Source organism: Carcharodon carcharias, chromosome 18 (assembly GCF_017639515.1).
Source record: "Carcharodon carcharias isolate sCarCar2 chromosome 18, sCarCar2.pri, whole genome shotgun sequence".
NCBI classification, from domain to species: domain Eukaryota; kingdom Metazoa; phylum Chordata; class Chondrichthyes; order Lamniformes; family Lamnidae; genus Carcharodon; species Carcharodon carcharias.
In genome coordinates this window covers 93,718,075-93,742,321 of record NC_054484.1, presented here as the reverse complement: position 1 = coordinate 93,742,321, position 24,247 = coordinate 93,718,075, and the positions used below count along the sequence as shown (strand labels likewise).

The window sequence follows — 24,247 nt, the reverse complement described above, 5'->3', positions numbered from 1 at the left end:
GCCACTTCCTCTGCATGTTAACGTTGGTTTAACATTGTATTTTTGTCTGAGTTGTGGAGCTGCTCCTTAATAGGCCCCTCAGTTCAGGCAGTAGGGAGGGAAGGACACAACATGCATCCTCACCCCAGCAGCTTTGTGCTCAATACTTTGACGCCTCACTTTGGTGGCATTAACTCTGACTGACATAGAAGAGTCACTTCCTCTCCATGACCTGGTATACAGGTTCAGCCAGAGCCCATCTTGCTCATGGTGGAGACTCTGTAAGTGTGCTCTTTACAGCTGAGTTAATATCACTAGGTGTTAAATGCGTTAAATTAAGCATGAAACTGGCATTTTCTGGTGTAAACTGGGATTAGTTAGGTTCCTGATGCTTAACTTTAAAGATCATCATGGACTGAGGAAAGTCAGTGGCAGATAGAGGTATAATTTCACCTAGATCCAGAAATAGGGTGACATATGAGCGATTCTGATAGAAACCTAGAAGCAAGTCATGTGTCTCTGTCATAACTGGGGAATTCTTCACAGTGCAGTGGGATTCAAAAGGGAAGAATGAATAAGATAATGCTCATTTGTACCTGTTTAATATCTGATTTTTAAAAACACGTTGTCCCTTGTTCTTAGTAGCCTTTGTAAAGGTAACCTAATATGCATTTGTTTGTTTCAATTTTTTTTTGGCTGCGGGCTGCTGAGTCTTTGAGTCATGGATATTCATCATTTATGTGCATTTCTGTTTAACTTCTATTTTAATCTAGCAAAATGATCAATCTGTCGGTGCCTGACACCATCGATGAGAGGACAATTAACAAAAAGAAGCTCACCCCATTCACTATACAGGTAGTGAGATCAACTTGCATAGGCTGAATTAATAAAATATATGCGTCTTTTTAACGCCGAGTTGGTGTGCTCATCTTTGATGACCAAATACATTGCTAGCCACCATAATGATTTTTCTTTGTTCTAAGTATTACATGTACAGATGTTTACCATCGCTTTCCACCTTTCCGTATTTTCACAGGAAAATTTGAATCTGGCTTTGAATTCTGCCTCAGCGATTGGGTGTCACGTTGTTAATATCGGTGCTGAGGATCTAAAAGAGGGGAAGCCTCACCTTGTGTTAGGCCTGTTATGGCAGGTTATCAAAATTGGCCTGTTCGCAGACATTGAATTGAGCAGAAACGAAGGTAGGTGCTGGTGTCTCTTGGGCAGCTCTCAGACTCTCCACAATTTTAGGTTTTAGAGTTAATTAAGGTTTAAAGGATAAAGTGCTCGCAATGGAAAATACATTCTTTTAGAGAGTGTCTACATAAGAACGAGTAAGCTATTTAGCCTCCCAAGCCTTTTCTGGCATTTCGATCATGGCTGATCTGTATCTTAACTCCATCTACCTGCCATGGTCCATAATCCTTAATAACCTTGCCTAACAAAAATTTATTAATCTCAGTTTTGACATTTTCAGTTGACCCTAGCCTCAACAGCTTTTTGAGGGGGAGAGTTCCAGATTTCCACTACCCTTTATGTGAGGAAGTACTTCCTGACATCACCCCTAACTCTGATTTTAAAGTCGCGCTCCCTTGTTCTGGATTCTCTTACCAGAGGAAATAGTGGGCAGAATTATCTGCCTGCCGGTCGATGGGGCCCGACCCAATCTCCGGCGGGCGAGAGATCGCCAGAACTTTCCAACAAGCACCAAGATGTAGCTTGGCTGGTGGTGAGAAAGGCTTTCCCCGTCAGATCCTTCCAACATGCCAGGAGTCTCACCCCCTCTGCACGTTGTCCTCGAGGTGGCTGTGGTGGGGACGAGACCGCTGTTCACCTCCTTGTGGAATGTGCCTTTGCAAAGTAGGTCTGGAGAGAGATGCAGTGGTTTCTGTCGAGGTTCATCCTGAGCAGTTCTGTGACACAGGACTCTGTGCTCTACGGGCTGTTCCCAGGGACACACACTGAAACAAACATCAACTGCAGCTGGAGGATCATCAACTCGGTGAAAGATGCTCTTTGGTCTGCCCGAAACTTGTTGGTCTTCCAGCGCAAAGAGTTGTCCCCGACTGAGTGTTGCATTCCAAATGCCAGGACTACGTGCTGAGGGACACACTAAAGCTTGGGGCAGCTGCCGCAAAGGCCCAATGGGGAAAGGTCGCTGTCTAAGACCTTTCTGTCACAGTGCACCGAGGGACTGGGAACTGTTTAGAGCCCCTCGGGCTGTACAGCTCACAATGAATGTCTGCATTGAATAATTGTTGTATTATAATTGTATTGAAGCACCTCAGAGTGCAACATGATATATGTTGATAACTTCAATACCATTGTCTGATTGTCTGCATTGACCATATTGAAATGATTGGAATATCCATTGATTGTATTGATGCACCTCGTGATCCATGTGTAAAAGTTGAATCTGATTGTACTTTTGTGATGGTGATTTGGAAATGTTTTGTAATGGTTTTCCAGATATTTTATGAATGAAGTATATTTTTCAAAAAAAAATCTCCGGTGGGCGGGGAGCCAATCCCTGCCGGAGAAGCGGGCCCCGCCGCCATTTTATGTGGGCGGCCCGATTAAGGCTCCCTATGCAGGCGGGAGGGGATTCCCCAAAAGCGAGAGTGCGCTCTTTCTCGCATGTGCACGAAAGAGCGCACATCTCCCTGAGGCAAAGTGCTGCCTCAGGGAGATTGCTGAAACTTGTAAAAACGTTAAAAATAGAGGAAAAAAATCCATAACATGTTCCCCTCATGTGACAATGTTCATTAATTACACTAAAACTTTATTAAACTTTTAAAATCCCTACATGAAGCCTCATCCCGCCAGTGGATGAGGTTTCATGTTTTTTCTAGTTCCCGCCAGGGCTCCTGGCCTGCTCACCAACCTTAGGTTGGATGGGCAGGTCCTTTGGTTGTTTCAATGATCCTGTCAATAGCCTCAATTGTCCATTGACAGGTCAGCGGGCCAACAGCTGATTTTGCAGCGAGCCCACCTTCCTGAAAATTTAAATGGGGTGGGATGACATCGGGGGTTCCGCCCAACATCATCCCGCGTCATTTTATGCATTGGCAAGTGGGCCCGGCCCCCTGTTCGCCAACGGTAAAATTTAGCTCACTTTCTCCCTATCTAACCTTATCAACTCCTTTCAATATCTTAAACACCTCCGTTAAATTACCCTTTAATCTTTTATATTCAAGGGAATACAAGCCTAGTCTATGCAACCTGTCCTCATAATTTAACCCTTTTAGCCCCAGTATCATTTTAGTGAATTTGTGCTGTACCTCCACCATTTGTCCCTAATGACAGATTCTACTAACCTCCCCATGATGGACGTTAAGCCAATAAGGTCTATAATTTCTTGGCCTGTAATCTCATCCAGAGGATGAATATTAAAACATTTCTTTTTTAATTTCCATCCTCAGCCATGTCAATGGGTGGAAAATCTACCTGTTTCTTCATTCTCTTGGCTTGAGCACAGCCAAGTACCTCAACCTGTTACCCACAAGTATGTCCCCATTACCAACAAATCAGAGTCAGATTCTAACCTGGGTCACCGCAGCCATGGAATGGGGCAGCAGCAGCTCGAGGATGCACATTTTACAGAAGGAATTGAATTTCACAATCAGTGACCCTTGTGCTTCTATTAAGTTGGGATTACTAAGTATCAGTTCACCAAACTCATTTTTTTAATTGTTCATTTTGTGATTGCTTGAAGCTAGTTGTCATTCAGCAAAAATAAGCTCATGGAGATACAGAGTTGTAATTACAGTGTTATGTTCTGATATATCATATAGCTGTACTTTTTATCTAACTGCGAAATGGCTTCTGTTTCCCCCCACCACTTGGAGCTGGAAGTCAGTGCAGTGCAATAATTATTCATTATGGAAGTATGTCATTGTTACCCCCTGTTCACTTTTGTCTGTACCAAATCACCGCTACAGGACGGTGACCTTAATGTTATTAGTAACATGGAGCGTCCATTGTTATTTATAAGACGTGTTTGTTTTCAGCACTGATTGCCCTGCTCCGAGAGGGTGAAGATCTGGAGGACCTAATGAAACTGTCCCCTGAGGAGCTGCTGCTACGTTGGGCTAACTACCATCTAGAAGGCGCTGGCTGCAAAAAAATTAACAACTTCAGCACTGAGATCAAGGTACAAATGATTAGTTCAGAAGAAAATTGTTCAGTAATTTTTAGTCTCATGCACAGTCGGAGGGAAACTGATACAATACGGGCTTTATGTTCTGTGCTGTTTTAAATTAACTGGAACATAATCCAACCAAATTCTTTTGTCGAAGTTTGCAGCAGTTTCTTTCTTTCTTTCATGGAATTATGCTTCATATGATTTTTATAAGGCTGTAATCCAAGTACCTTAATAGTGTAAGGAAATGTTTGAAAATTCTCCATGCAGTTCCTAATGTGTACGAGTCCACAATCTCAACTTCCTTCAATTTTATTTCTTTTAATTTGTTCTTGAGATGTGGGTGACACTGGCAAGGCTGTATTTATTGTCCATCCCAAATTGCCCTGAGGAGATGATTGCTGATCTGCATTTTGAACTGATGCAGTGCTTATGGTGATGGTGATCTCACAATGGTGTTAGGTAGGGAATTCAATACACCGGCAGTCTTCACATCCCTTTGTTGCAAGAGGATTTGAGTCCAGGAGTAAGATGTCTTCCTGCAATTGTATAGAGCCTTGGTGAGACCTGGAGTATTGTGTACAGTTTTGGTCTCCTTACCTAAGGAAGGATATACTTGCCACCAGACTGATGCCTGGAATGGCAGGATTGTCCTTTGAGACGAGATTGAGGAGATTGGGCCTGTATTCTCTCGAGTTTAGAAGAATGAAAGGCAATCTCATTGAAGTATACAAAATTCTTACATGGCTCGACAGGGTAGAAGCAAGAAGGATGTTTCCCCTGGCTGGGGAGTGTAGAACCAGGGGACACAGTCTCAGAATAAGGGGTAGGCCATTTAGGACAGAGATGAGAAGGAATTTCTTTACTCAGAGGGCAGTGAATCTTTGGCATTCTCTACCCCAGAGGGCTGTGGAAGCTCAATAATTGAGTATGTTCAAAACAGATCAATAGATTTCTAGTTATTAAAAACATCAAGGGAAATGGGAATAGTGCAGGAAATTGGCACTGAGGTAGAAAATCAGACATGATTTAGTTGAATGGTGGAGCAGGCTCTAGGGGCTAATGGCCCACTCCTGTTCCTTTGTTCCTATAGAGGCTATCAGGATGACTAGTGTAGGACAATTACCATCAGTACCATAGTGCTTATTTTTCCATTCATTTGTAATAAGCCACTGGGAAGAATAGGATAGCTTTCACTCTGCATTTGGCCTGTGCTACACCAGACCTTTTGAACACTTGCTCCTGCCACTGTTTGCAAAACGCAAACCTCACCCTGAACCTTTGTAATGATAATTTAGCAGTTCTTGAAAGAAACAATCAATTGCTCCCTACTTTTCTAAACTATTTTCTCCTAATTCCTTTGGAAAAGATAGAACTTGCATTTGTAGAGCAGCTTTCACATCCTCAAACACATCCTCAAACATTTACAGCCAATGAATTACTTTGTAATGTAGGCAAACATGAAATTGAATTTGTATAAACCCAGATCCCATAAACATGACTGAGCGATGACCAGATAACCTGTTTTAGTGAAGTTGGTTCACATGTAGCATTTAGCATTCTCCTTTCAAGGTGACCTGTCATGACCTCGTGAGATTAACTCGGGTCTGAACTCCGATGGGCGAAGGGGGGCTGGTGGAAGAGGGCGTACTCCCCCACCATCCCATCCCCATTTTGTCTTGAACCACAATGATGCATCAGAGCACCGCATCGATACTGATTCATGAGGTCTCTTTTGTAGATAATGTCTGTAAAAGTAATATATTTCGTATTTTTTTAAACTAGTCATCAGTAGAAGAAACTCAAGTAAGTCCGATCACTGTAAACCCTACTACCTGCAATTCCCTACTATCTTTCCCCTAAACATTGCATGAAATTGTCCAAGGTGTATGTGCAATTGACCAACCTAATGCGACTGTTAAAATGATTTCCTATATGTAGTACCATGGGGTAAATGATATGTTAGAGTTTCTAGTGTGGAGCCTTGTTCAACGGGAGTGCTGATCACTGAAGCGAGCATGGAGATGGGCACCTCCAATTAACTGTCTTCCAAATCTCTCTTAATTTTAATCATTGGAGAATCAAGAGACTGTAAATTGGTCTCAGTGCCTGATTATCCAATCTGCAAACACACCTCCTGCTGTTGAGTGAGACCCTGCTCCAGGAGTTATAAAATTTACCATTGTACATGCACAGAGAGAAGTGATAAATCATTGTAAAACAGATATTAAGAACAGCCTCTTCACTCAGTGAAGGTACATAATATACTGCTGGCACATGTAATTGAGACTAAAGAATTAAGAATGTACAAAAAGCAGTTGGATGCTGAGGTGGAAGAATTGGGAGCATTGAGCTTTTATGGGCTGAATGAACTTTTTCCAACCCTTGGTTTTTCTTGTATAATTGCATAAACCTATTCTGAATGAACTTTTTCCAACCCTTGGTTTTTCTTGTATAATTGCATAAACCTGTTCTGATAGGTAGCAAAACATCTGCACTTGCCTGCATTCTAGACACAAACTCAATGGGTTATTAGATACAGCAACAATACAAAGCAAAATTTGCACCTCTTATATCAAAGCAAGGAGAATGTTATTAAGAATATGTAACTTTGGGGTCTCGTACACCTTTAGCATCTTTGACCAGTAGGACTGGTCAGTCTGCTCAGTGATGTTATTGCATTCTTGGCTCAGATACTGGGGGTCTGGGTAAGGTACTTTGCCTCCGCCCAGTGCAGTTCCTGACATTCTGCCAAACAATGGAGCTCGGCATTCAAAGGGACGCCAGAAGCTAGGAATTGAGCCTCACTATTCCAATCCTTGGCATTGTGAGTCTAATGAGGCTCTAGTTCTCCATGGTTAGATCTACCCCTTGATAGAAATATGCAAAGAGAAGGAGACATTTCCCATTTATATGTTGAGTTTCAATCACTGTTCATGTGAAAGTGAAAAGATCTGCAAGTGCAGATGTTTTGCTACCTATCAGAATAGCTTTATGCAATAATACAAGGAAAACCAAGGGTTGGAAAAAATTAATTCAGCCCATAAAAGCTCAATGCTCCCAATTCTTCCACCTCAGCATCCAATTGCTTTTTGTACATTCTTAATTCTTTAGTCTCAATTACATGTGCCAGCAGTATGTTATGAACCTTCACTGAGTGAAGAGGTTGTTCTTAATATCTGTTTTACAATGATTGATCATTTCTCTCATGCAATGACTTTTAATGTCCAAAGGACATCCCAAAGTACTTCTCAGTAAATGAATTATTTTCCTGAGCAAATGGAGCACATGTTGTGTACAGCAAGATCCCAACAAACAACCACTGAGATGAGTGGCCAGTTAATCAGTTTTTGATGGTGTTGACCAAGCTCCCTACTGCTCTCCAAGTGGTGCCTTAGGATTTCTTGCAACCCCTGAACTCTGTTTAATGTCTCATCTGGGAGGCAGCACTTCCAATGGCACAGTGTTGCCTCAATACTAATCTGTCAGCCTGGATTACCGACTTAAGTCCTGGAGTGGAGCTTGAACCCACAGCCTCTGACTCAAGAGGTGAGACTGCCACAGAAAAGCAAGTTTACCCTGGACCATTGCATTGATTTTTTTTTTAGTTTTGCACACCCAAGTAAAATAGGTGCTGGAAGAAGAATAAATAATATAAAGGGGATTCTTACAAAAAAAAATAGCTGTTAAAGACCATAAAAAAAGTTAATTTTTTTCCCTCTATTTATTCTCGGGATGTGGGCATCGCTGGCAACGCCAGTTTTCATTGCCTATCCCTAGCTGCCTTGAGACGGTCTTGATGGGCTCTATTCTTGAACCACTGATAGCAGTTTAATACAGTAGAATGGTTAGCTACACCCACTTCACAAAGAGTCAACTACATTAGTGTGGGACTGGAGCAACATATAGGTCATACTGGGTAAGGATGGCAGGTTTCCTTCCTTCAAGGATCAGTGAACCAACCGCGGTTCGATGACACCATTCGTGACTCCTCAGATGCTGAAGCAGTCCATGTTCAAATGCAACAAGGCTTGGACAATATCCAGGCTTGGGCTGACAAGTGGCAAGTAACATTCACGACACTCAAGTGCCAGGCAATGACCATCTTCAACAAGAGAGTAACTCACCTCCTGACTATCCAAAGCCTGTCAACAATCTGCAAGGCACAACTCGGGAGTGTGAAAGAATACTCTCCACTTGCCTGAATGAGTGCAGCTCCAACAACACTCAAGAAGCTTGACACCGCCCAGGACAAAGCAGCCCTCTTGATTGGCATCTCATCCACAAACCTTCACTCCCTCCACCACTGACGCACAGTAGCAGCAGTGCGTACCATCTACAAGATGCACTGTAGGAATTCACCAGGTCTCCTCAGACAACACCTTCCAAACCCACCTACCATCTAGAAAGACAAGGGCAGCAGAAAGATAGGAACACCACCACCTGGAAGTTCCCCTCCAAGTCACTCACCTTCCTGACTTGGAGCTATATCACCAGTCCTTCACTATCACTGGGTCAAAATCCTGGAACTCCCTTCCTAACAGCACTGTGGGTGTACCTACACCACATGGACTGCAGAGGTTCAAGAAGACAGCTCACCACCACCTTCTCAAGGGCAACTAGGGATGGGCAATAAATGCTGATCCAGCCAGCGACGCCTGCATCCCGTTAATGAATTTTAAAAATATACTCGACAACTTCATGGACAGTTTTACTGACAGCAGATTTTGACTTAAAACTGATTTCAAATTCTCAAACTGCCATGGTTGGAGTGAACACGTATTAGCTGGAATATTAGTTCAGTAACATTGTTTACACCACCATATCTTGTGAAGCTTCATTAAGGTACAAATTCTCTGCATTTCTAAATAACATTAATTAGAGGAGGTGATTGCAACATGACTGGAAGCACATTTACTGTGTTTTTACTTTTGTACTGCAGCTTGCAGTCCCTTGAATGCTTTATCCTTGATGTGTCTCCCTTAATGCTAAACCCTGTCCTGTTTTACTTTCCTCTGCTCTTTGTTTGTTTGAATTCTTAATGCTGCTCTTTGGATGTCTCGTATGTCTGGATTGTTGTCATATGGGTGAACTCAAAAGCTGACTGACTTCTGTAACTTGATGAAGGTATCTGTTCAAACCGTTTTTAGTATATTGGATTAAGGTGGGTTTAATGTGCCTAGAGATAATAGATTTGATTCCATTTATCCCGCATCTTATTGCATGCAGAATTTAGTTTTTCAGAGTTAATGATAAGTCTTTAGTAACAGCTGCATTCTTTTCAGTGTGCTTTACCTATTTTTGTAATGAATGTACCAGTCTCTAAGTCTTCTCACCAATTCCACAGGATTCAAAGGCTTACTTCCACCTCCTCAATCAAATCGCGCCAAAAGGTGATGAAGAGGGACAAGCTCCGATTCCAGTTGACATGTCTGGTATTAATGTAAGTACTAAAACGTGCAACCTTCTCAAGACCTGTTTTGTACAATGCATCTTGTCACGTTACATTTCTCTAAAATAGTGAAAAAATAATATTTAGTTTGCTCAAAGATTGGTTACAACTATTAAAAGAGGAAGAAGTAAAGGTTAACAGAAAATTTAATTACTCTGTGTAACTCACTGGTTAACCGTTTTAACATACCTTATCTAATACACTGGTTAAGGGTTGAACATCCCCTGTATAACACACTGGTTAAGGGTTTAACATTTCTTTTATAACTGACCAGTTAATGAGTTCAACTTCCCCCTATAATAACACACTAGTTAACTGACTTCAGTTCCTCTGACTGGCTAAATGAGTTTAATTTCTGTGCAGTGCATTAGTTAATGGGTTAATTGATTAGAATTTCACAGGAATTTAATTCCTCTGTGAAACACATTAATTAATGTGTTTAAATTCCCTTGGCTAATGAGTTTAACTTCCCAGTGTGCCTCCTGCCAGTGCAAGATGGCAGCAAAGATAGCTGCCGATACCCTCTGCACGTGCACACTTGTCCGCACATGTGCAGAAAACCAGTCACGGGTTTTGTTTTTCCAAACTTGGGTTGTGTTAAGGGCTTTTTTTAAATTGTAAAATACCATTGTAAATTGATGTGGCACAATAATGAAGAGTGGAGAACTGCAGTCATACAGCCTGTAAAACATTCCCCAACATTACACACCTTATACTGCAGACTTTTTTATTAGTCTGTGTCAGCTCTGCAGTCGACTGATGTAATTTTCCAACAACAAAAGAAGCAAAACGAAAAGGGGTGAAATACAGAGAGCATAACCTATAAACAGAAAGTATTGGACAGAATGAGCAGGTCTTGCAGCATTTGTGTAGAAGCTCAGGTGAATGGGTCAGAGCACTGAACATTGTCTAGAACTGAGGGCTATATCATGGTTTCCTCATCAAAGATATAATTCCAGTTAATTTTCCTTTATTTCTGTCCTAATCGCTGCCTACTCCATCACAACCAGTAAACAGAACAACCGTGCATGTGCCGCGTTGGCAGTGAACGCAGCCTTAACTTCCCCTATATAATGAATTGGTTAATGGTTACAGGTTATAATTACAGTTAACAGGTTAATTTCTCTGTGTAACACAATAGTTAATGGGTTAATTCTTCTGTGTAACACGGGCTAACGGCTTTGATTAGAAGTTCATGTTTTTACTGCTTTTAGACATCTAAATGAGTTAATAACGGCATTGAAATAGTAGGGACAGGAGTTTAAAACAAAAGAATGAACCAAGATGTTGAATTTCTGCTGAGGGAAGTTGGGGTGAGTTGTTCTCCTGATGATCAGCTGAATTTTGGTGGAAATTCAGAGAAACGGACAAAGTGATGGCGGACAATCAGGAGATCCCTTATAGAAATTCAGCTGTGTATAAGAGTAGCCCTACCATGCTTTATAATTCAGGACAGACGCTAACTTCGAGAGATGTTGAGGTGGGGGAGGGTGGTGCACACAGAATGAGGGTAGGTTTGTGTTATATTGAGTGTATGAGAGAATATATTAAAGGATTTTGGCCTGTCTTTTTCATTTAACCATGTTTGATGGTAAATCACAAATACTGTAATTACTCGTACAGGAAAATGATGACTTGAAACGGGCAGAGTCAATGCTTCAGCAGGCCGACAGGCTTGGCTGCAGACAGTTTGTCACAGCAACAGATGTTGTTCGTGGGAACCCCAAGCTAAACTTGGCCTTTGTTGCAAATCTGTTCAACAAATATCCAGCTCTTCAGAAACCTGAGAACCAGGACATAGACTGGAGTCTACTGGAGGGTAAGCTTCTGAGAAAATTAAAATCCCTCTGAGCTTGTAGAATCACACTGCCTATGAACATTATGGTTAGTTCAGTCTGAGATTCCATTAACAGATAACTACTCCTTCTCTGGTACCAGTTATCACCCCTTGTTGGGGAACAAACTTGAGCCTCAGTTAAAGGGTGTACTGGTCAGAGAATTGGCACTACGTGCTGTAGTCACAAATTTGAGTGAGGCTTCCCACTGGAAGTATGGCAATCTCATGCTAACTCAGCAACCAAGAGGCCAGATCGCCAGCGGAGGTGTGGTAATCGTATTACTATCTCAGAGTCATTGCACAGAGGAGCGCATTTTTTCAAAATGGTTTGTTAAATTTGTTCTGGTAAATTAATGCAAATATTTCCCACAGAAAAACATCTCAACTGCCAATGGAGTATTCACACCCCATTATAGAAAGAATATGAAAGCCCTGGAAACATGCAACCTGAGGATGTCACTAGGAATGAAGAGCAGGGGGTTGTGTTACGTTTGTAAAGACAGACTTGAGTAAATGGGCTTTTTCCATTGGAGCCGAGATGGTTAAGATGTGGCCTGACTCCATTTATGATAGTTTTCTCCCACTTGCTCGGTCTGCGTTCCTTTGTAGTTCCTTGCTATGTTTCCTAACTTACTAACAAATTTTGATGGCAATTCACTTTCCTTCATCCAATTTGTTAATAAATATGGTGAGAAGCTGGTGCCCCAGAGCAGATCCCTAGGGAACACTCATCACATCCTGCCAATCAGCATGACTGTATTGAGTGGTGGAGCAGGCTTGAGGGACTGTATGGTCTACTCCCACGCCTATTTCTTATGTTCTTATACAATCAGAGTGGAACCCTTACTTTCTATCCCCCAACCAATTCCCAAACTATGTCGCAAAGTTCCCACCAATTCCATGTGCTTTAATCTTTGCTAATATCTTGTGCAGAACCTTATCAAACGCCTGATCATATAGACAATGTCCATAGACACTCCCTTATCCATTGTCTTTCTTTAATTCTTGTGCTGACCTTATGATTGTGGCTGCTGCATTTGTGTGATCCAATAATTAATTGCACTTCCTACCTCTTTTGATACCTTTCTGTGAATCATTAAGGCAAACTGACCATTTTTTTAAACTTGTAGGTGAAACAAGAGAGGAAAGGACATTCAGAAACTGGATGAACTCACTTGGTGTGACTCCTCGCGTGAACCATTTGTACAGGTGAGGTAATTGAAAGAATAAGAAGAATCTTACGGTTATGCATGGGCAGTACCGCTCTGTTCTGCAGTGCTAACTTCACAAAACACTAACCCCCATGTGAATCCACAGGGACATGCATCAATCACAATAGCTCGATATTTTAGCAACAAAAATGAAAAATCCTGGAAAAACTCAGCAGGTGTGACAGCATCTGTGGAAAGAAAGACAGAGTTAATACTTCGAGTCCGTATGACTCTTCTTCAGACCTGAAGGGAAGTAAAAATGTAGTGAACTATATACTGTTTGGAGGAGTGGGGGGTGGGGGGGGTGGGATACAGGTGAAGCTGGATCAAAAGCCATCGATAGGTGGAGGCAAAGGAAAGATTGCGAAAGATGTCATAAACAAAAGGTTAAAGGGTTGTTAACAGCGGTGGCCTGGCTAAAGGAAGTGCTAATGGTGACATTAAGAGTAGAACGCAGAACGTGATAATGGCCGGACCGGGATAAGCACTCTGGAAAGTGACAGATGGCCCTATTGGGGGTTGGGTGGGAGGAGAGGACGGTAGTGGGAAAAAGATCGAAAAGGCTAAAAGCTGGGGACAAAACAATGAATAAAATGGAAATAAAAAATAATAATAATAATGAAAATAAGTGGGAACAAAAAAATAAATAAATAAATAAAAATTAAACAATAAAAGTGAATAAGAGAAAAGGGGCGGGGGGGTGTCAGAAAGAGGTGGGGATGGAGGAGAGAGTTCATGGTCTGAAGTTGTTGAACTCAATGTTAAGTCCGGAAGAGGTGCTGTTCCTCCAGTTTGTGTTGAGCTTTGCTGGAACATTGCATCAAGAATTCAGGGAGTTAGGCAGTAGACTGAAAAGCAAGACCTCTCGGGTTGTAATCTCTGGATTACTCCCAGTGCCACATGCTAGGGAGCTCAGAAATAGGAGCATAATGCAGATGAATATGTGGCTTAAGAGTTGGTGCAGGAGGGAGGGTTTTCGATTCCTAGATCACTGGGACCGTTTCTGGGGAAGGTGAGACCTGTACAAGCCTGGACGGTCTACATCTGAACCAGAGCGGGTCTAACAACCTTGCGGGCGGGTTTGCTAGTGCTGTTGGAAGGACTTTAAACTAATTTGGCAGGGGGAGGGGACACAGAATGTTAGCAGAATAGGGACACATCATGATACAGTAAAACAATCAAGTCAGAGGGAGTAAAGCTGCAATAAGCTTCAAGGGAGTAAGGCAAGGCTGGATGGCCTCTATTTAATAATACAGGAGTATTACAGGTAAAACAGATGAGGTAAGGGTGAGGATTGACACGTGGAATTGTGATATAGTAGCCATCACTGAGACGTAGTTGAGGGAAGGGCAGGTTTGGCAGCTCACATTCCAGGATATAGAATCTTCAGGCGAGACAGGGGAGGGGGTAAAAGAGGAGGAGACATTGCATTATTAGTTAAAGAGTCCGTTACTGCAGTAAGGAGAGAGGATATCTTGGAGGGGGCATCAAATGAAGCTTTGTGGGTAGAGCTCAGGAATGAAAAAGGGCAACCACATTGTTAGGTGTTTATTATAGACCCCCAGATAGTCAGTGGGAAATTGAGGAGCAAATATGTGCACAATTTGCAGAGGTGTGTAAAAACAATAACAATAGGGTAATTATATTAGGTGATTTCAACTTTCCCAACATTAATTGGGATAGACATAGTGTTAAGGACTTAGATGGAGTGGATTTCTTGAAATGTGTACAGGAGAAATTTTTAGGTCAATATGTAGAGGATCCAACAAGGGACAGCGCAGTGCTGGACCTAATTCTGGGGAATGAAGCTGGACAGGTGGCTGAGGTGATGGTGGGCGAGCATTTTAGTGATAGCAACCATAACATGGTAGTTTAAGTTTGTTATGGACAAAGAAATAGACAAGTTGCAAAAAAATGTTTTGGATTGGGGGAGAGTGGATTTTAGTAAAATAAGGCAGGATCTGGCTAAGGTAGACTGGGAACAGCTACTTGTGGGGAAATCTACAGAGGAATGTTGGTGTGGGGAGGGGGGGGTGTGGGGAGGGGGGGGTGGGCGGGGGGGGTGTTCAAGAAGGAAATGGGGAGGGCACAGGCTCAACATGTTCACTCTAAGATGATTGGAAGGAGTAACAAGCCCAGAGAACCATGGATGACCAGAGATATTCAGGTTGCGATGAGAAGGAAAAGAGAGGCTTTTAGCAGGTACAAGGGAAGCAAATCAGCAGAGGCATTAGTGGAGTACGGACAGTGCAGGGTGGAGCTTAAGAAAGTAATTAGGAGAGCAAAGAGGGGATATGAGAAAGCTCTGGCTGGTAAAAGTAAGGAAAATCCCAAGATATTCTATACTTATATCAATGGGAAGAGGATAGCCAGGGAAAGAGTACGGCCCATAAGGGACCAAGGGGGCAATCTACGGGTGGAGCCAGAGGACATCGATAGAGTGTTGAATGAATACTTCACATCCGTCTTCACCCAAGAGAATGAGGATGAAGGTATCGAACTCGGGGAGAGAGACTGCAAGGTTCTTAAGCAAATTGATATAGGGATTGACAAGGTATTGGAGGTGTTGACAGGCTTAAAAGTGGACAAATCTCCAGGTCTGGATGATTTGTGCCCCAGGCTGCTGAGGGAGGCAAGGGAGGAGATCACAGGGGCTCTGACCCAAATTTTTAATTCCTCTCTGGCCATGGGGAAGGTGCCAGAGGACTGGAGAACAGCTAATGTGGTTCCGCTATTTAAAAAGGATTGTAGAGATAAGCCAGGGAACTACAGGCCAGTGAGCCTCACGTCAGTGGTAGGGAAACTATTGGAGAAAATTCTGAAGGAGAGAATCTATCTCCACTTGGAGAGACAAGGTTTGATGAGGGATAGTCCGCTTGGCTTTGTCAGAGGGAGTTCATGCCTAACAAATTTGATTGAATTTTTTGAGGAGGTGACCAGGTGTGTAGATGAGGGTAGTGCAGTTGATGTAGTTTATATGGATTTCAGCAAAGCCTTTGACAAGGTCCTACATGGGAGACGTTTAAAGAAGGCAAATGCACATGGGATACAGGGTAATTTGATAAGGTGGATTCAAAATTGGCTTAGTTGTAGGAAGCAGAGGATGATGACAGAAGGATGCTTTAGTGACTGGAAGCCAGTGTTCAGTGGCATACCACAGGTATCTGTGCTCGGTCCCCTATTATTTGTCATTTATATAAGCGACATAGATGACTATGTCGGGGGTAGGATTAGTAAGTTTGCGGATGACACAAAGTTTGGTCGGGTGGTTAACAGTGAGGTTGAGTGTCTTGGGCTACAGGAAGATATAGACGGGATGGTCAAATGGGCAGATAAGTGGCAGGTGGAATTTAACCCTGAAAAGTGTGAGATGATACACTTTGAAAGGAGTAATTTGACAAGGAAGTATTCAATGAACAGTGTGGCACTAGGAAGTTCTGAGGAACAAAGGGACCTTGGCGTGTGTCCATAGATCTCTGAAGGCAGAGGGGCATGTTAGTGGGGTGGTGAGAAAGCCATATGGGAAACTTGCCTTTATCAATCGAGGCATAGATTACAAAACTAGGAAGGTCATGTTGGAGTTGTATAGAACCTTGGTGAGGCCACAGCTGGAGTACTGTGTGCAGTTCTGGTCACCACATTATAGGAAGGATGTGATTGCACTGGAGGGGGTGCAGAGGAGATTCACCAGGATGTTGCCTGGGATGAAACATTTAAGCTATGAAGAGAGGTTGGATAGACTTGGGTTGTTTTCGATGGAGCAGAGAAGACTGAGGGGTGACAAGATTATGAGGGACATTGACAGGGTGTATAGGGAGCAGCTGTTCCCCTTAGTTGAAGGGTCAGTCACAAGGGGGCTTAAGTTCAAGGGGAGGGGCAGGAGGCTTAGGGGGGATGTGAGGGAAAACTTTTTTACCCAGAGGGTGGTGACGGTCTGGAATGCACTGCCTGGGAGGGTGGTGGAGGCAGGTTGCCTCACATCCTTTAAAAAGTCCTTGGATGAGCACTTGGTACGTCATAACATTCAAGGCTATGGGCCAAGTGCTGGTAAATGGGAGTAGGTAGGTCGGTCAGGTGTTTATCACGTGTCGGTGCAGACTCGATGGGCTGAAGGGCCTCTTCTGCACTGTGATTCTGCGATTGCAGCAGGCCTTTCCCTGCTATAGACAAGAGGCAAATACCTCGATAGTTTCCACAGCATGATTTATCCCTCTGCTTGAAGATAGTTATGACTGTCACCTTTCTGATATCGGGGCGGGTGGAGGGGGTTGGTGTAGTTCCTTTTCCTCCCGAATCCATAGGATGAGAGCATGGAGTCTTGATCTAAGCAAAAGCCCACCAGCTTTGAAGGCCTCAGCTGGAATACCATTAGGGCCACAGGCTTTGTTGCTTTTCATCCATTTGATCGCTTATTGCAGCTTTCCCATCAATTGTGGTTCACCCATGGATTCTACCACCATGGGGATAGCCTGGAGAATATCACCAGCTGCCACCATGGATTCATAGTTCATAGTGGAGAATTGTTGAAAATCCATCCAGCGTCAGGCCTGATGTTGGGGGTCCATATGGACAGCACCCCAGCACCCATGGTGTGGACACCCGGTCCCACTGCTCCTAAGGTGTGGACAGTGCTCTCCTTCCTCCACGGTTTGAACCACCACCTCCCCCTCCGTTCCTATGACATCCCTCCTTCGCTCCTACGGCCTCGCCAGCACTTCCTCGGCTACAACACTAGCATCTACCCGGCTATGTGGAAAATTGCCCAGGTATGTCCTGTACACACAAAGCAGGAAAAATCCAACCCGGCTAATTACCGCCCCATCAGTCTACTCTTGATCATCAGTAAAGTAATGGAAGGGGTCATCAACAGTGCTATCAAGCGGCACATGCTTAGCAATAACCTGCTCACTGACGCTTAGTTTGGGTTCCACCAGGGCCATTCAACTCCTGACCTCAATACAGCCTTGTTTCAAACATGGACAAAAGAGCTGAACTCCCAAGGTGAGGTGAGAGTGACTTCCCATGACATCAAACCCATGTTTGACCAAGTGTGTCATCAAGGAGCCCTAGCAAAGCTGGAGTCAATGTGAATCGGGGGAAAACTTTTCGCTGGTTGCAGTCATACCCAGCAGAAACCATGGTTGTGGTTGTTGGTCAGTCATCTCAGCTCCAGGACATCACTGCAGGAGTTCCTCAGGGTAGTGTCCTCGACCCAACTGTCTTCAGCTACTTCATCAATGACCTTCCTTCATCATAAGATCAGAAGTGGGGATGTTCGTTGATGATTGCACAATGTTCACCACGATGCGCCACTCCTCAGATACCGAAGCAGTCCATGTCCAAATGCAGCAAGACCTGGACAATATCCAGGCTGACAAGTGGCAAGTAACATTTGTGCCTCAGAAATGACCATCTCCAACAAGAGAGAATCCAACCATTGTCCCTTGATGTTCAATGGCATTACCATCACTGAATCCCCCACTATCAATATAGTGTTACCATTGACTAGAAACTGAACTGGACCAGCCATTTCAATACTGTGACCGATACACAGTAGCAGCAGTGTGTACCATCTACAAGATTCACTGCAGGAATTTCCCAAGGCTCTTTAGACAGCACCTTCCAAACCCACAACCACCACCATCTATAAGGACAGGCAGCAGATAGATGGAAACACCATCACCTGGAAGTTCCCCTCCAAGTCACTCACCATCCTGACTTGGAACTATATTGCCGTTCCTTCACTGTCACTAGGTCAAAATCCTGGAACTCCCTTCCTAACAGCACTGTGGGTGTACCTACACCATATGGACTGCAGCAGTTCAAGAAGGCAGCTCACCACCACCTTCTCAAGGGCAATTAGGGATGGACAATATGTGCTAGCCCAGCCAGTGAAGCCCACGTCCCATGAATGATTTTTTAAAAAATTTGCAATGAGTATGAGTTAATCTCTGACTCAGCACAATAAGTAAATTGCATTTAATATTAATACTGTTTTAAACTTCCTGAAGGCTTTAATAAATCAAGAAATCTTAAATGACTACTGTTTGCAGTTGAGGTGAAAGCATAAGACAAATCACAGATTTATGATAATGTATTTCTGTTGTACCACCATTAGATGGTACCAGCATGCTGTTTGAATCAAATTCTTGTCCTGCATAGTTACAATTGTTTAACACTTGCAACCAGCGTATGAATCAGGTTTTAGGATGAATGCTAAATCAGACGTGGCCAATTATAAAACAAACTGTACTGAATGCTTGGTTTACAAAGGTAGACTCTAAGCTATTAAGCCAAAAGTACTGTAACCTATCAATGAATACTGGTGCAATTAGTGAATAAATGTCAAGCATATTTTCCCTATATGCTAAATCAATGTAAAATGTAGCAGATTTGGAGCATTAAAATTTTGACTGAGGAATGTCAGTCCACCAATACAGCCAGCAGTTATGCCTAGTTTTGTAGAAGTCAGGATGCCATTTGAGTATTTTGAAAGTTGAATGTTTTCCTTTGCTCTAAGTTTTAATATATAAAAAAACCTTTAATTATTGGCAGTCCATTTGCACAGGCTTGGAATTATTAGAAGAACACTGCGCTATGGCGCACTCCTTCTGTGATCCCAACTATAGCTCTTACATCAGGTTAATATGTCTCTTCCTGTTTCAATGCTAATCAACCTATGAATTTCACCTATTTCCTGTTTTAAAACCTACACCAGTCTCTGGGCCTGAATATATAGTTGTGGATTCTGACTGGACCCTTTTCCAGACCTGCACCTCAAACCTGAGCTGTTCTGAATGCATGGTTTGAATGTTCAGTCATATTTTTCTCTATAAACCATTGTGTTGCAGTGACCTGGAGGATGCCTTGGTGATTCTGCAGCTCTATGAAAAGATCAAGGTTCCAGTGGACTGGAGTCGGGTGAACAAACCACCTTATCCTAAACTGGGTGCTAACATGAAGAAAGTGAGTTTTCAATGAAAGATTCTAATCTCTGGCAGGATAGATCAGAGCTTTGTGCAGACTGACTGTAATTGTGTCAATGAAATACTGACATTCCGACTACTTAACGGTTTGATATACGACTGTGGTCATCTGAGATCCACAATGTCTTTGGTTAATTGTCTCTGTGCCTGCTCCCTTCGTATTTCTGAGATTCCTTCATATACATCAGAGTTGAAATAGGCCTTAGATATTTGCTATTTTTAATAATAGAAGTTAGAGCACCTTGGATGATAATAAAAAGACATGTATGAAAAATGTCTGCTGTTGAAAACCCATGGTGTGAAAATGAAATAAACTTGCACAGCTGCAGGGATGGAGTGGGGGAATTGGATTGACTGGATTGCTCTATGAAGAGACGGCATAGACTCAATGGACCAAATGGCCACCTTCTGTACCATAATAATGACTCTATTGGTGAGCCACACTAAAAGATTTTAGTCAAAATACCATTTCCAAACCATAGAACAGACAAAACAATCCTCCATGGAGAAAAAAACGGGAGTGTATTACTGTGAACTGGAGAATGGTGGCTAGATCAAAATTGGGATGTATATGTAACCAAAGGAAAGGCTATAGCCTTAAAGGGAAAAGGTTCCTTGGTTTTCCTGGTGAATGATGGCCAGACGTTCTGTTGCCCAGTTCCAGTCCTTGTAGCTGAAGATCAAGTTAAAATTCTGAATACTTGACTGCCAATCTATATGACTGCACTATCAGCCAGGCTCCCAGATCTCGTGGTTCATTGGTTCTAGGTGCATGAGCTCTGGATGAACTGCTGTCTAGCCATCCTTGAAAGTGTGCACTTATAGGCTACCTGATGACAGGTTCAGTGCCCCATTACTTGTTTGAAGTGGAATGTATTTTCAAGGCACTCTAATTGATTTTTTTGAGCAATGAATGGCAGACAGTCACTGTTCGTATCTCCTCCCCTATCAATAAGAATTTTAGGAAAAAATTCTTTCAAGAATCTCAAGACCAGATTTCCCTCTAAATCTAACAATCCTAATAGGCACTAGAGCATAAGCAATTGGGGAGAGGGTGTTTTTTCCCTTTTCCAGCACTATCTGATAAATATGAAATGACGTAGCACAGAAATAGACCATTCAGCCTATCAAGTCCATACTAGCCCCTCACCCACGAACCACCGAATTTAATCCCACTCTCCATTCTTTATGGGTAGAATTTTCTGCTTGGCTTGCGGGTGCGCGCCCGACACGCTCGAGCGTGAAATAGTGTACGATGATGTCGGGCAAGCATCCTGACGTCATTGCGCACTTGCACGATGTTTCAGTTGGCAGGTGTGCACGAGGGTCAGCAACATGCCCACCAACAATTAAGAGGCCTATTAAGGCCATTAAATTATCAATTAATAGGGATTTTTCATTGCCCCTCCACCTTTACGGCTATTGGGTGGGCGAATCGGCCAGGTGGCCTTTGCATTTTTCAGGAAACCTCATCCATGGGCAGGATGAGGTTTCCGTAATTAAATTTGTAAAAAATCTATGCACAGAATTTTTATAATGTCCACGCACAAGGGACTCATTCTAATGCATAGACACTTTTTTCTGGATTTTAAATTCTGTCTTTATTGATTTTAAATTTGTCAGCTCCCTGAGGCAGCTCTCTGCCTTCGGGAAGCTTTCCCTCCGCAGTCCCCCCGCGCCCACGCTGACTTCAGTGCTCCCCCTCCTCCCACCCCCCCACCCCAGCAGCGCTGAGCCTTTCAGTACACCTTTCACGCTGGCTGCCTGTTAATTGGCCAGCCAGCATGAAATCGCGTTCAGGGGGCTGATCGTGGGCAGCGGTCCATTCCCTGGCCGCTCCTGTGCCCGCTGATCACAGCTACCCACTGACCTGGAAACTCTACCCTATATTTCCTCTCTTTCCAGCAACTACCTAATTCCCTTTTAAAAGGACTGATGAAATCTGCTTTACCTGTCTGTGTCTGGGAACGGTAAACACACTAACCATGCTCTGAACAAAGAAATTTAGAAATGCATTGAATCATACACCACAGGAGGAGGCCATTTTGATTATTGTGCCTGTCTCAGCTCTTTCGAAAGGGCCTTCTAATTAATCCCTCTCTTTCCCAATAGGGTTGTAATTTTCCTTTTGGCTTTTCAAGTACATATCTAATTCCCTATTAAAGGTTCGTAGTTAATCTGCTTCCACCCCCTTTTATTATTTTGCATTTCTGACCTCCAATTCTGAAAAATAAATCAGTACATTTGTTAAATATTGTTAAAATAATAGACTCCTCAACATGAGAAAGAGTATGACTTCCTCTGATCCAAAATTAACCCAAATGACAGTATATTAGAATGAGGCTCTAGGACTGCCTGTTGTATCGTTAAATGTAGTTCCATTTGTAGAGTCTGATGCTGCTGAGAGGACAAGTTTGAGGCCTCTCTGTCTACCAGTGCCACCAAGATGGCCACTAGACGGCCAACTAGATGCTCAACAGTTGATGTCTGAAGCTGCTGAGCAACTTCTACCCACCCCAGCTGACCTACATCTCTGAACTATATAGCGCAGAATGGTGAAGCTCAATCCAGAGCATCTTGGGGGAGGGGAGATGTCAGGCATTGAGTTCAAGGCTGCAAATTGGTCTTTCAATTCTTGAATAGGTTTCATTCTGGTGAATTATGGTTTAAACAACATTCCATATTGCTGGTGGGATTTGTTCATTGAACTGAAGTGAGCACAAATGACAAATAAGACTGGGATTGAAACGCAGGCCTTATGAAGCTGTACCACAAGAGCTCACAGGCATTTGGTTCACTTTTAGTTAAACTAAATGGTCATTTGAAAAAATTAAAACATTGCTGATAATGAATCAAACCAATGCATTGTTAACATGTAGCTTTTATTACCCAAAAGCTGGAAAACTGTAACTACGCAGTTGATCTGGGAAAGAACAAAGCCAAGTTTTCACTCGTTGGAATTGCAGGTCAAGATCTGAATGAGGGCAAACACATGCCAACTTTAGCCTTGCTGTGGCAGTTAATGAGGAGGTGAGTGTATTTTATCTTGTAAGATTGATAAAAGCTAAAAGTTAATGGCACTAACTGATGAAGATTAGGAATATGGACAGTTTGGTATATTCTTGCTCCTTGGTTCCACCTTGTACATTTGGACAAAATAATCTAGATTTTGAATATTGCTGAAAAAAGAGACATGTTGCTGAAACTTATCATCTTGCACTCAACAGGACAAATGCAAGAATGCCAAATTTCAAACAATCACAATAATATAAACTACAGGGGGAAAGGTGCTGATTGCTTGGAAAGTCAACTCTGATTGGCCATGGCATAGGCATGGAGAAAGCAACAGGGTTCTATAGACTTCCCAAGCTCCTGGGTAATTCAGAAAAGGTGTAAGGCTTGAACACATTCCTTATGTTTGCAGAGAATGGGTTGCCGCATATGAATGTATGTTGCTTCTAGCAAGCATAAATAAGTCACATTAAGAACTCAACTGAATATCTTAAATTGGCTGTTGGTGTAGCTATTAGCGCACTCGGGATTGATCAGCAAGTGCTGCCCAATCACAGAATCAAATCTAAGAGTAGACATTTTGTTTTGGGCTTTGCAAGCATGGGCTGGTTGAGTACTGTCTGTAGCCTATTACGAAAAGTTGGAGGAACATGTTGCTTGATTCGATCAGCCAATCTTTGGGACCTATGGCCCTCATACCTGGCATCACACTAGCACCGGGTTTGTTAAGTATCAGCACAGAAAAATCCAGCCCATTCAATTAGTTCCACTCGCCCTGCTCTTTCCCCATAACCCTGCAAACATTTTCTCTTCAAATGCTTGTCTCAATTTTGAATTTCCCTGAGTTTGAGATCCTCAGTGAGGTGAGTGGGTTATTGAAGTCTGTGTGAAATATGTCAGGTCAGCTAGTTCTTGAACCTTTGGGGAGGCCTGTTGTGGAGTTGGGAACTATTGAATCTGCTTCCATCTCCCTTTTCAGGCAATGCATCCCAGATCATAATAATTTGTTGTTTTTATCATGGTTTAGTTTGAAGTAATTTTCATCATCATATGTATTTAAAATTAAAAGTATTTCCAACGGTACTATAGTCCAAGCACTATTCCTTTAATTCTTGATACTGCACCAATGGTAGTGATGATGTCCCTTCTCACAGATCAATGTAATACTATTTTCTTTGCTCCTAGGTATACATTGAACATGCTGGAAGATATTGGTGATGGAGAAAAGGTCAACGATGACATCATTATAAACTGGGTGAATCAGACTTTATCAGAATCAGGAAAAAGTTCCTCTGTTGCAAGCTTTAAGGTAATCTACTTCTCTGCTGTTTTATTTGTGGATCTCCAGTGGCATTGTTCAAAGAGAATTTTTTTAATTTAAAGCTACCGACCTAAATAAGTAGGATTCCCCTCACCCACTGCATAAAAATAATAAAGCAATAAATTATATTAGGAATAAAATGATGAATAAGGCGCATACACAATGGACAAATCTGTCATATATAATATACATTTATGTGTACCCATTATACATATTTAAAACTCCAATCTGCCCTTCAAACACTCCAACAGTAACTGCACTAATATTCCGCATTTTACACAGGTCAGCTTTACTTTCACAATCAACTC

At 42.6% G+C, this 24,247-nt stretch overlaps 1 protein-coding gene across 2 annotated transcripts in view; it reads left to right on the top strand.

Moving 5' to 3' along the window:
* Window positions 1-24,247, top strand: part of LOC121290659 (plastin-2-like) — a 62,389-nt gene that overhangs the window by 32,646 nt on the left and 5,496 nt on the right. For both annotated transcript variants that reach the window (XM_041211398.1, XM_041211399.1), the window contains exons 6-14: window positions 753-834; window positions 1,016-1,181; window positions 3,990-4,132; window positions 9,468-9,563; window positions 11,196-11,391; window positions 12,540-12,618; window positions 19,472-19,586; window positions 22,503-22,636; window positions 23,804-23,927. In XM_041211398.1, coding sequence (XP_041067332.1) covers window positions 753-834; window positions 1,016-1,181; window positions 3,990-4,132; window positions 9,468-9,563; window positions 11,196-11,391; window positions 12,540-12,618; window positions 19,472-19,586; window positions 22,503-22,636; window positions 23,804-23,927 — 1,135 coding nt within the window. The remainder of the gene's footprint in view (window positions 1-752; window positions 835-1,015; window positions 1,182-3,989; window positions 4,133-9,467; window positions 9,564-11,195; window positions 11,392-12,539; window positions 12,619-19,471; window positions 19,587-22,502; window positions 22,637-23,803; window positions 23,928-24,247) is intronic.